This window comes from Sinohyriopsis cumingii, chromosome 17 (genome assembly GCF_028554795.1).
Source record: "Sinohyriopsis cumingii isolate HCF-2022 chromosome 17, ASM2855479v2, whole genome shotgun sequence".
In the NCBI taxonomy this organism is placed as follows: domain Eukaryota; kingdom Metazoa; phylum Mollusca; class Bivalvia; order Unionida; family Unionidae; genus Sinohyriopsis; species Sinohyriopsis cumingii.
In genome coordinates this window covers 43,712,101-43,726,460 of record NC_142977.1, presented here as the reverse complement: position 1 = coordinate 43,726,460, position 14,360 = coordinate 43,712,101, and the positions used below count along the sequence as shown (strand labels likewise).

The 14,360-nt window shown below is 35.3% G+C and overlaps 1 protein-coding gene across 1 annotated transcript in view; it reads right to left on the bottom strand.

Annotated features, from left to right (window-relative positions):
* The window catches only part of LOC149778520 (uncharacterized), a 98,518-nt gene that overhangs the window by 47,541 nt on the left and 36,617 nt on the right, over positions 1–14,360 (bottom strand). Inside the window, exons 5-6 of the mRNA XM_089938351.1 lie at positions 6,409–6,492; positions 4,317–4,469 (exon numbers count right to left, since the gene is read on the bottom strand). Coding sequence (XP_089794477.1) covers positions 4,317–4,469; positions 6,409–6,492 — 237 coding nt within the window. The remainder of the gene's footprint in view (positions 1–4,316; positions 4,470–6,408; positions 6,493–14,360) is intronic.

The window sequence follows — 14,360 nt, the reverse complement described above, 5'->3', positions numbered from 1 at the left end:
TATGCGGTACAGAGCTTAAATGTATTCATACACCTATGTGTATATTAGGATACATATTGGTCTCAGCTGTTGACACTTAGATCCCTATTGTCCTTGCACACATGTAGTTTGCTAAAAGAGTTATTTAGCAGTTCATAAAAATACACTATGCAGTTTCTAAATTAAACGAAAAAGCACCTCTCGTACATTTCCTTTATCTGCTTTATTTATTACTAAATAGTCGCTTTTAAATATTTTTGAAAGACCCGTAATTTACTAAGTACGGAAGACTGAATTCTGAAAAACAACATCGGGTATAATTGTTTTTTTTAAAGCCCGAAATACAATTCCGCATGTCATCCAGCACACAAGCAGGCTGCCAGATAGAGTGGTCTCTTAATTTTGGATTTACTACACTGATATTTCCGTTTCTGAGTTGCCAAATATGAATAATGAATCTTTATCCCATCACAATTCAAAATAGTGAAAAGCTTTATTAAGCTGTTTACGATCTCCAGTGTCGATATAAAATTTTGAGCTTAATAAAGCTTTTAACTATTAAACCAATTTACGAACTTTCACTAGACTACCCAGCCACACTTTAACTCGAGCAAGCAACAAAGCCACATCGAAGATCCACACTAAAACGCAACGGAAATGAGAATGCAACAAATTATCGGATAGATAAATGGCACTGGGTATCACAAAAGCATTGAGAAGATTGCATCTTCCGTATACGTATGGGCCATATTCCCTCTTTATAGAGTCTTGATATGGACCCTTTTTTGACATTGTATCACTAGGGGATTGATTCGAAGTAATTTCACATGATAGCAATCTGATTAATTGCTTTGTAGATTAATGACAAATTAGTTAACTGACCGAATGAGAGGTTGCTTCATTGGTTTTTTTGTTTATTGACTCGTTGATTGACTACATGGTCAATTAACATCAGTATATAATTAATCTTTAATCCCATTTTCCATAGTTAGGTTATTTCAGCATTAATAATATCTTGTGTGTAACGTGATATTGAAATTATCATTTAACTCAGCCCATAAGACTGTCACATACTTTTTATAAATCAACGTGCTAAGGCGTGGAATAAGGAAAAGCAATATATAATGTGAATTAAGAAGAAAGACGTTTTATTCAGTTATTACAGTGGTATTACTATTAGTGTCACTGGAAATATTAGTAGTCTACATGAGTTTTGAAACTGGGACAAGCAGAGAAAAAAGCCGATAAAACAACAATAGGCTATGAAAATTGCCAGAAATTCATATTCCCTACAGTATGACGAGTATATATACTCTTCTAGGATGTTGGTTGCTCTGCCACTCACATGTAGCGCTTAGTTTAAAATGGTGGTCAGTCAAACCTACCACTGATATGAATACTCCATGCTAGTGTTAGACTCTAAGAATTCAAGCCCAGCGTTTCATTAATATTTAGTTATTTACTAATTTTACACAACTGACTCTTGGACAATGTGGGTATGTGAGATTAACTAGGTTCTGTTGATCTTGTCAAAAATAGTTTGATTTTGACATCTGTCCAAATTAAGCTGAAGAACTACTAAACGTACAGCCAGAAAGAATCAGACCCAAGCAAAATGAATGTGATACAAGACCAATAGGTAAGAAACGAGATGGGCAGTGTGCAAAGCGTTGGGCATTTAAACGTTCCTGAACAATTTCACATTATAGAATCGAGAATATAAAATAAAACGGTAGAAACAAGTTTCAATTATTTAAAATAATGGAACAATCATACTATTACTCGTCGCAAGGCACAGACTGAGTAATCCGGGAGTGAAAGCCGATATGGACAAGCATATATTATGTATCAAAAATTATTTTTTATCTACGTATATCATAGATTTTTCTTCTCCCTTGGGAGAAAACAACTTTCTATGTAGCAGTTTATGTTTCAGTTTCCTTGCAAAAACACTTCTCCATTTCCTTTTTTCCCTTAAAGATAACAATATCTAAGAAATGGATATATCCCATATCATATTTAGGTCGAAATTTCATGGATTAGTGATGGTTATTCATTCAATATATATACTTCTTTAGTCTTCGGAAATGGTCGAAATCTTGAAATATCCCCGAAGAATCTACCATAGAAAAATGGTACCTGAAATCTCCTAGTTTAGAGATAATTCGAAGGTTTGGAAGATATAAGAATTTTAATATGTCAATTTTATCTTCATACAAGAAACCTTTGGATTCTAATTCACTATTCAAATACGAAAATTTCTGCGTTGTGAAACGTGCTTTTGCCAAAGTACCTCGATGTTTCTGAACGTCTTCATCTATAGGCTGGGCCCCAGCCAGTACAGATCATTATTCGGGTTGTCAACAATTCACTCGCTCATATTTCTGTATGATTCAGATATATTACCAGATCTCTCAGGTACTGTATTTTAGCACCAGTAGCAAAGTCTCTCTCAGCGTTCGTGAATAAGTGATAAATATAATTTGATAATTACTACCACCTCTTTCCCCAATTTAGGCAGGGAACAGTAATCTCATATGCATTTGTAGTACTATTGAATTCAAATGGAGTGGAGTAATCAACGGAGAACTCATAAGTTAACTGAAACTGGTGCTCCAGAACGTACATAATCTGCAAGAGTTTTGTCAGGTGTTGTTAAGTTAGAAAATAATAGGATGTTAATTTGTTAAGAGAACAACAACAAACAGTTGAACTTTAGGAGCAAACCTTCCTCCCACTTCTCCGTCCAGCTTTATTGGTAGAGACGGCTTCTTTGTTAGGAGGCTGAGGCATGAAAAAGTCGAGTTAAGGGTTCGTTAAGGTAACCTCTGTGTTTGTCTGCTAAAGTATTGTGAGGAACAGGGGTTTCTGTAACATTAATATTATAATAATGTCTACATGTCAGCATGAGGAGGAAATTATGTCACATAAATCCGGGAATTCAATTCTTTTCGGAGAGTATAAAATAACGAACTTCGCTCCAAAAAATACATTTCACGAAACATGAACTTTTTCTTGAACATTATTATCCTCTTTGAAACGTATGTGGCACTCCATTCTCCAAATTTCGTAATATCTCACAAATTCAACATAAAGGATCATATATAAAAGTTGTATAGTGCTTGTTATATAGTTTTGAACCAAGGTCGACCAATCGTGTCTTTATTTTCTCAATTGAAAGAATATTGTGGCAATGGGCTTACAAGGCCGAATGACATCACCCAGGTGACATTCTTTAACTCTGATTAAACTTTAAACCAGTCGGAAAATAACTTGGCAAAGCAAGTTCATTTAGGTTCTAGACATTTGTCACGTTATCAAGTTATTCATAGTCAATGAAGCTTCAGAATATATGCACATTAATGACTAGGGTCAAGAGAGGAAGAGAGTGGGAATAGAACATACGTAAGTAGTTAGGTAAGTTGGTACAATGGATGAACTAGGGATAACGAAATATAAAGAAATGGTATTTGGCATATGTTTTTGTTTTAAATCGTTCATTGGTAAGGTATAAATGAAACGCTTCTTTTAGGTTATTTACAGATAAAAGATAAACTTTGCATGTAATAGTACTAGCAATCAAAACTTTGTTAAATAAGTAAATATCTAAATTTCTTTGAATGTTTACATATGTCATAGATTTCATCGAACAAGAGCCGAGACGAGTGACATCGCTTGTCCATGCATACCACTAGCATGTTGTACTGTTCTGCACATCTCATAATAGCACTCTGTTCCAGAAGGAGACATCTGGCTTGAAACCTTAAAGTATGACTTTGGTACTTTGTAAATATGAATAATGATGAGGGATCTGAGATTTAGGGATACATGAAATAGAACGCGAAAAGATAAGAAAACAAACGAAATACAGATGAAAAGATAAAACGCAGGAACTCAGACTTTCGATGCAGAAGTTTTTTTAATTCTAAAATGAAGATAATTTAGTCAATTTCTCAGAACACTTCAAAATGAGATAACCATTTTTCTGTATATTATTGCATTAATAAAGCCTAAGATCATAGTCAAGATGATGACGTCTTTTCAGCTCAATTGTCTAGTACTACAAAGTAGGCCCAGTAGAAGTTGTTTTGGTTAAAACACAATATTTTCCACGCAAGCATAGTATGCCTTACACAAAGAGCTTTTCACGTTATGATAAACAATCTAGTCACAAGAAGAAAAATATTAATTGCATTTATATATTCAATAATCAGTTCTATTAATCTGATGAGGTCAGTAAGTGGACTAGTAATTATGTCAGGAGGAATTGTGTTAGTCGTAATCAGGAACTACGAGGAATAATTGTTGAGGCAGATCTGGGATTAGAGAATTTCAGCGAGAAGGACCAGGAGGACCAGGAGGACCAGGAGCACCAGGAGGACCAGCAGGACCAGGAAGACCACGGAGACCGGTATCACCCTTTGGACCAGGTAAACCTGGTCGACCACTGAATCCTTTAGGACCAGGAGGACCAAGAGGACCAGGTGGACCTGCAATACAATTTTAAAAAATCACATACCATCAATGTTCTAAGAATTTAGTTATCACATCATCATCATCATCATTATCAGCAGCATCCGCTTTCAATACCACTTTCGGATATACATAATCCAACATGTTACTGAGTTAAAGTTCGCTCAAAGCAGCATTGAACCCGTCATTGGTATACAAATATTATGTGTTCTGAATAAGAAATAAAACCTTGAAACTGTGAATTTAGGATACATTGTTGTGCATAATTCCAATGGAATTCTATTTAGAAATGCAATGTACATACCTTAAAGTATAATTATAAATTGATGTCAATATATGGAACAGGGACGATAGCTCCTATCTTCGGATACATATATCAAAGCAGATTACTCGAATTACTGTGCCGATAAATAAGTGTAGACGTTACCCACAGAACGTGTTAGATTCGACGTACAAATGGATTATGACTCTAACCCGTTTGGTTTTATATATGTAGTTCTATAAACATATACTGTCATTCATACATACACGGACTAGTATTATATATAATGTAAGCCTAACCTGGCCTGAAAAAGGTAAATATTACTCATCGGCAACCTGATCACAATGGCATTAAAATCTCCTCCACGGGAAAAGTCCTCTATAAATGTATGTAAGGACGCATGTCATCTACTTTCCGATGTTTATTAATTAGACAGTAGCTTGTAAATACAGCGACAGTTTGTTTCTCCAAATAAAAGTTTTGCTTCATGGAGAAAGCATTGTTAGATAAAGGAATATCACAGGAATCCATGTGCAAGCATTTCTGATCTCAATATTCTGGTCACGACGACAATTTATCTCAAAGATACCCTCTAATTGGACAGCTAGGCAGTGTCTTTATCAGAGTAACAGATCGAAGCAATTCGTTTGCTATAAAGTGGGACAAAATGTAGTGGGTTTTTCTGCCAGTGAGACAAGTATAGTTCAATATTTTCATTTATGTTTCTGTGACTCAAAGATCTCTCTAAAGAAAAGATATCGTCATCGGATGAGATAACACGTGCATGTTTTTCCACTAAGACCATGCGTCAATCAATAATCATCATCTAACAGTAAAGGAAGGCGATGTATAAGTTCATTTGTCACCAGTCATAGCAATACAAGCCTTCTTTTAATTTTCTGTTCATCACAGGCTTTTCACATAAGCCGGCTATTTTATCTTTGCAAGTTGAGAAATTACCCAAACTGAAAAGAAAATTGTTTTACTTTTAAAGGTCATTTCTTATTTTAGATTTTTATATAACTGTGAACAGCTCTTCCAAAACCAAATGTATGCAAGTTGTTCGACGAAGGTTCTGTAACTCTTGTACGGAATATAAAGTTCGGAGTTCACATAATAATAATAATAATAATAATAATAATAATAAGGATATTCAGTGCATGGTATTTATTCAAAAGGAATAACATTAAGTTGAACCTGTGTACAGGAGTCAAAGGATATGAATATAGGGCAGATTTGCTTTTACCCAACAGTCTCTGCTTTCGATGTAGGTATATGATAAGAGAATTTTATAGTTTGAAACTTTGCAGTTTCTCCAGTCTGGCAATACCACTACCACATTAACTAATATAGGAAATTTAGGACATTCATGATTAATTACTGTAAATTCGCTGGTCACCCTTATTAAACAAATAGATGGGAATACTCGAACAACAAAATGATTTGCATGAAGGGGACCTTTGTCGACGGTCACGTTGCACATGATATGCTATTTCAGTCGGTAAATCTACAAAGGAGGGGGCCCCGAGTGCCCGAGTGGTCTAAAAAAATCCATGAAGGTCAGTTCATCTGATCCCATGAATCAATATGACAGATGAATGTCACTAAAAATAACTTCGGCTTTTAAATAGTGCGACATATTTATATACAAAGAGTCTAACAAGCAGAAAGTAAGAACGTACTGCAGAACTTACCACGTATTTGTGCCGAAATTAAACCAAGCACTGCCACAAGGAGAACAAGAGCAAACTGTTTCTTCATTTCTATGTTGTTTCTGTCTGGAAATAAAATTAACGATTTGGTTTATATCATTTTCAGAATATTAAATACTTTCTAAAACCTAGTTCCGTTCAACCATACTCTCCTATAACTCCGAAGGATGTACGCCGAGCGAGAGGCTGGGAAAGTCTGTAGGAACATTCCGACTTCAATTGATTCTTGTTCATTTCATTATACTTGACTTATTTATTTCTATCGGATAAATACCGCAAAGTTCATTAGTTTAATAGATCATTCTAAAATATTTACATTTTTGTTTAAGTGTATCAGAATGTGTTTGAACATAAGCCGGAAATGGGTGCCCGTTTCAAATATTCATCGAGTTATTGTCACAGTCGGATGACTTGCAAACTTTCACGTAGAAGCAAAAGCTCGAATTTACCATCTGATGTGGCTGATCCCAAAGATAAAAGCGTGAAAGTTGTGTATTTTGTAATCTTCGTTTTCTCAGGAGAGCTGACTAATGTGTAAACCAATTAGTGATATTACCAAAATGTGGTAAGTATCCTTGGGGTTTTACAAATGTCTACGGAGCCCTTTACAATACCTTTGTATAACGCAGCTCTCACGGGTTCACGCTTTTAATCTACTCGTGAGCAATGTTAAACTACATTGACGAGCAGTGTTCTTTGATTGCTTTTGTCTACTCTCCAGTAAAGTTTAGATGGGCCGTGTTCCGTTGCAAATTCCTTCCAACTCAGTCGCTAGTTTGTTAACTTGCACTTTACACGAGCGTAATGAAAATCACAATAGCTGAGTTACATGTTATCTCCTCTGCCAGTCGGGTGTACAACATTTTGCAGCTTTAAATCATACAGTAGATTCATTGTCTTTTTGAAAATTTTATATTTCTGATTTCATGTCTTTGAGATAGATAGGAGGGTGGATGATTTGCCAGTTATTTTGCCTTTCACCTGAATTTACTTGGATTTCCTGAAATTAATGATTCTTTTCGTCGGAAATTAGAGTTGACATTTCTTATCGGATATTTGTTATCAAGCAATATACCTTTAGACATGATGGTCTGAAACATGCGTTAAAACAGTGAAATTGCAGTTTCATAGTTGAAGATACCAATAAATATTAGAAATATGTACATGCATAAAGTGAAAGAAAAAGTCTACATTTCCTGCCCTTAGTAGATATAGTTTGATTTCTTTTCAACTATGAATAGCTCAGCGTTGTGGTTTCAGTGAGGTAAACTGTTCCGGCAGTAGGGTTTGATACATGGTGACAATCTTGCCAAGTTTGCCTCGTTACTGAACTTTTGATACCGACGATAATCAGAATATAACAATAAAACTGACTGTATCAGTACACTGCCCGATCACAGTCAGGACACGAGCAACATCTGGTAAAGAAGGCAAACAGCAATGCATGTACGGTCACAAAACATGTAACGCTAATGTATAATAAATAACACCCTCCACAGAATATAATGACAACCACATAAGCTACACCACAAATGATGCAACTACTGTGACTAACATTGCTTAGACTCAGTGATACGTATTAACAAATGTTCGTGAAGAAAGTGAAGAAATACTCTTACTATGATACCCACCGTTAACCTACCTTGGTTTCCGTTCTGCTATCAATAGTTCAGCGTCGTGGTATCATTGAGGTAAACTGCTTGGATAGTTGGGTTTTATATGGTGTGACCATGTGACATCTGGCCAGCTGTACTTCGTTACTGAGCTTTTGATACTGATGACAATGAAAATATATCAATCAAATTGATGGATTCTTATACTGCCCGATCAACAGAAATATATCACATGAGCAACATCTGGTAAAGTAGACACTAATGTATGGTTGATTCGGAGTCAGTCTGTGACGCAAAAATATAAGTAATGAATACCCTATATGAAATACAATGAAGCCTTCCTCAACAACTGGTACTAGTAATGCCTAGACTATTACAACTACTACTATCAATAACAACTATCTTATAATAATACGTGGCAACCTCTCACGTAAATACAAAAGGTTTGCAGTTGTTATTATGTAATATGGGAGAGGAAAGATTTGCATAAGTATGAAGCATTGGTCAGAGATTGGAGTAGTAAAGTATCTTAAAATCCACTAAATCATTTGATTCGGTATATTTCCACTGACAGCCATGTCCAGTATCTGATATAGAAGATTCTATCACATTGGCTGGTTTACAGCATTTACACTTGAACATGACATATTTTCTTATGGCAACACAATACATGTTTAGTTTTTAAAATCTTACTGGAAATTATAGTAAATATCACATGATTCGGTTCAAACAGTATCCTGGAGGATTCACAAGAAACGTTGAATAACAGTGCAAATGTTTGTGGCTTGTTTACAGGTATTTTATATCCGTTTAGGATATTTTGATGAAACTTTGTTAACTGACATGCAGATATTTATTTCATAATAGATACATGATGCGAAATAAAGATATCAGTTCAAACGCACACGAGTCATATTAATAAGTCCCTGTACTGGTCCGGATGACAAATATAGTTACCAAAATTCTCTCTCTCTCTCTCTCTCTCTCTCTCTCTCTCTCTCACTAAACATATACGTGTGTGTGTGTATATATATATATATATATATATATATATATATATATATATATATATATATATATATATATATATAATGCTTATTAGAAGTGTCCATACATAATGTGTCGGTCCGATTAGTAGTGCTAGTAGTATTAAAAAAATGGAGACAAATGCTTCAACGAGAACGACGATACAAATATCTAAATAGGAGGAATGAGAATTGTGACGATAAGAAGGAAACGCGACAGAAGAAATAAAAAGAAGGGCTGAGGATGAAAGTTTCTGTGTCGAAAACGGTGAAAAAGAAAATAGTTAAAACGACGAAGAAAATGGCACTGATGAGTTATCATCAGGATGGATGCGGTTGACTATGTGCACAGACAGGGAAACGTAGATGTTAGCACGCTTTGTCTGACTATTATTTGAATCTCATATTTTTACATTATTGTATCTTCAAAACTTATTAAATAAAACAGGTCTCAAAGGGTAGTTTCAACTATTTTGTTATTTAATCTATGAGCAATAACGCTCTCTCGCTTCTCTCTCTCTCTCTCTCTCTCTCTCTCTCTCTCTCTCTCTCTCTCTCAAAGATGAAACAGAGACAAATACTTTAAAATCTGACCAATTCAACCAAGCATATGTTTAATGACATTGTTAGATGTTAATCTTGATCCCCACCTCGACTTAGAGATATTTGTGGCACTAAAACAAAGGGTTTCATAAATTAAATCATTTTCTTTGATTAATACTTTCTAATATAAACTGCAGAAAGAACGTCATGTTTTGTCTTCGTTGGACATAGCATTAGGGAATAAATGAGATATAAAATAAAATTACAAATCATTTTTTATGTATGCACAAATTCAATAGGTGGGGCACATTCGAAGATTGATGCAATATAATATAATAAAGGATTTATTATTTATTCTTTAGTATGCACATAGCCACTGACAGATTTAAATCTGATTGCACATCTGGGTTTCATACAGGTCAAACAGTACGCATGTATTTACGTATCGTCGACTGCCCCACATAAAGGGAGGTCACTCTCTGGCATAACTGAAATAAATTCAGAAAATTGTACCATAAAACAGATTTTGATGCGGTTTGGTGGGAATCAAAAGGAATATACTTTCAGGGTTCGAGATCACATTTTTTCAATTTTTTTCTTGCTTATTTGTTATTACGCCTTTCAGCAGATATTATCTAAGCAGCAAATAATAAACGGTATAAAACATTTTACTAATATTATAGATTCAGTTATTGCTGTTGTGGATTTAACTCCATTTTTAGCATATGATAGAAAGTACATATGGCCTGTATAACTGATGGAAGAAGATCCCGGGATGAACTTCCAACCCATCCGATCTAAATTGCTGGCGTTCTCACATACCCAGATCGTCCGAGATTTAAATGTACAAATGTAGTCAAGATGTCAATTTTAGCGAAACGCTGTGATTGAATTCTTACCAACATTCTAAAATTAGCAAGAAGTATTCATAAAAGCGGCAGTTTGATTGACCAACGTTTAAGACTCTAGCGCTGCATAAAAGTCACGTGACTTTTTGTTGACCAATTTAGAACACTAAACATACAACATGAGTGTATGCTCGTAATGCTGTAGGGAGTATGAATTTCTGAAGATTTTTTGCAGGTTATTTATGTTCATGGGCAACTCATCGCTTGTCCTCATTTCACAATTCCAGTAAGATTACAATTAACACCAACACTAATGGTAACATCATTATTACTTCAAACAGCACACGTTGACAACGAGAAACCAATGTATTACTAAGATTATTACTACAACAGTTATTAGACTACGTATGACACTGATGCTTACAAAATTAAGCACATTTCTTATCTTAAGTATGTATAATTGCTATTACATTACATATTTACAAATATGCTGCTTTCTTTATCAGTTTATTTCTGCAACATTTTTCAGATTTTACAATGGATTATACCTTTTCCATTCAGCTCTCTTAATCTAGGATATTAAAAATCTATATCAATACCCTGTGGAAGGAGTTCTGGTTTTCCTTCATTCAAGTGGTGACTAAAATCTTTCCAATTCAACTGAGTCTGGTTACAAATGTCATAAATATTTGTGTTTGGTTGCATTTTGGTGTTCTATTTGTAAAATATGGATGTTTACTAACCATTTTCATCTAATAATAACTGGGGTTAAGGCAGCATATACAGGATAGTTGTGTGTGCTTTGGGGATCATAGGTTGGCCAATACGAAAAACATTGGTATTGGCCGAGTTTCTTTTATAAGGGAGAAAAACCAGTTTGTAATATAATGTATAAGGTAGACCTCTGAGGTAGTAGCCTTGTCACGTAAGAAATCTGTGCAAGAATTTAAGACCTCGCGGTACTAATTCAGTTCCCATAGCAAACCTATGCAAACAAAATGATCTTAAAAATTCAATTAATTTAAATTTCTGAGTGCTCATGATCACTCGGATGTAAGCTTCTGTGTTGAGAAAAGGATATGAGCCATAGCCTTTTCTCGACCTACATGTGTTTGAGTCATGTGTTTCAATTCCGCACCCAAGGTTTAGGTGCTAATTTCAGTAATGAGTGGTCCACACACAAGATTTAAGGGGCTTAAATTCCATCTATCAAACAGTGTCATTATTATTTCAGTTACAACTAGGATAAGCTCTTAAAAGATTTCTTTCATAAAAAAATAACTTACATTATTAACCAATCCTGGCCAGCCAAGCCAATATATACTAACTTTTTTGTCCACCGTTTTCTAGAACAGTTTACACTTTTCCATACATTTTGTACCGTGTGTCCTTAACAGTGCCCATGCTTAATTAATTCAAACCATCCAGAAGCCCTAACCCACTCACCCAACCATAAAAGTATAAACACTTTCAATGTTTCTGTGAAACCTTGTCTGCTGTTTCTTTCTATTAAATATTTCTACCGCCTTTCACACAATTTGATGAGTAGTTTGCAGCCTGGACCTGCATACCGTTACGCAGCAGATTAATTTTAAGGGATAATTTCCCATCCTCTAATTCGTTTTGTTGCGCGTTATATACATGGGTATACAGTCTCAAATTCATTTTACGCCTTCAAAAAGCAAACTCTTAAGTAATACATGTTGTAGTTGACTGTAATAGGATACAGTTGAACGCATTTGATATTAAATATTGATATATCTCAATAATTCCTACCAGAACGTTATGTCAGAATCGTTAGCAGCGTGAACAATCATTGGTTTGATTCCTGATGCTCTGCTATTACTTATATTAATTAATAATTTGTCGCAGCTCAAGGGCCTCGGATGCTGAAAGGTGTAAATCCACTGGGTTGATTTGATCCAGGGAGACGACTATGGATCTTGTAACTGAAGTGGCTTGTGTCTGCATAAATAACCCTACCTAATATGCATTAGAAGCGGGGGGGGGGAATGTGTGGTAAACTTGTATACTTCATGTCACCAGATGGGCCTACTCTACCTAACTATCTCTGTAAGTCTTAACAGAAAGTAATAGAGGAGGCAGATGTTTGGGCAAGCATGAGCAATCAGTTGTATAATCTACATCAGATCCTGCCCGGTCTTTGTGGCCTAAGTGAATTGGTCACCTTTGTCACCAAATGGACACTGGCATGCCAGGTTACCTTAGACGGTTCCTTCACTGGGATATACGGAATTGAACTACTTGTGTTCCATAACATATTTATCCACCATTAGTGTCTGTGTTGCTAGTTCAGAATTAATACTGGTAGTGAACTTGTCCTGGTCTCCTGTTAGTTACCTTCTGTCCTCAGTAAAATTAGGAAGATATATGCAAATATTGATTTGTTTTCCAAATGTATCAAGTATCAGACAACCTATAGATTCAAATCTACTTTTCGGATGGTATTGTTGGTGTTGTTGTTCTTTTATCTATGCTAGCTTCACTGGATTCGTGCCTTTTGACGTGTGATGAGTGTTTTTGTAATGAAAAGTCAACATAGTGTCTGGTTTCCTTTTAAGTGAAACTCATATGCTTCATATTCCTTATAATCTTAAGGCTCTTGTTAATGCTTTCCAGCTCTAGACCCCAAAATAAATAGGTGCTTTTCTTGTCTGAAATGCAGCAAAATCACAAACTTTGGTCATGTTTTACGGCATGCTGACTCTACTTATTTTGCGGAAAAATTTACAATTCTGGTTGTCCACAATACTTTTTCCTTTCTCCTTTAACCGCCAAATCAAATGTTTGTTCCTGGTCTCCATTCAATTTATCTTCAAAGATTATTCCAGCCATACAATACAGTACTTAAGTGTGCTCATACAGCTTTATGAATTCAGGATAACTATTGGTCTAAACTTGTCGCAAATCGGTGCCTATTGTCTATGGGAAACATAGAGTTTATTATAGAGCATAAAGTCCCTTACTTTAGTATTGCCTTCACCTCAAGAGACTGTTTCCCGAGCCGTGTCCGATCGGGTACCAAGTCCCACCGGGCAACACGGTCGCACAACAAGTCACAAGGGAGAAGGCAATGGTAAGTTTACTATTTCACATCACATAGTGTAACCTCTTACAACGTTAGACTGTGTGTGCATGAACACGTATAATAGCCTTAAACAGGCATACTATTCCGTAGTTAACGGGAAATACACATTGTCCTAAAATAATCCATGTTGCTAGTTAGTCCGAACTCAATATTTCATCATTGCATGTCCTAAAGCTATACAGGAATGAGCCTTTTGAGACTAGAATCCTATTACTCACCATTGTAATGCATGTACATACAAATCATAAAATACCGGTCTACACTTATCGAAAGACTTCAAATAAAAGGCCACACATACACCAGTTGCCAGGCTAACTTAAATTAGAAGAAATTTAGAATTACACCAATCTCAGGATAATCCAAACGTCGTTTAGAAAAACGTCCATGATAAATTTCAATGGCACAGGCTGTCATATCTGAGATTTGGATTTCGATACTGAGATTATGAATATTGCTTGTTAGATTTTGAATTACTAGACTTTAATTTGCATTATAATGTGCTCACAATCTGATGGATTACCTACCCGCCTAGATACTTAACGTGACAATGCATAAAGACAAAAAAAAAAAAAACAAACAAATTCAGTTATTTTCCATCTTTTCAAAGTAGAGTTACTATAACAAATTGATAAAAAGCTGACTATTCTTAATATTACTGTCCAGACCTAGATATCAGACTTTGTTCTATTAAAGTCAACATTGAGTAACTCGGGAGTGAAAGCCGGGATGTATAAGCATATACAGTTTATCAATAATTACCTTGATAATTCAATAGAGGCGAGGGCACACGTAAGTA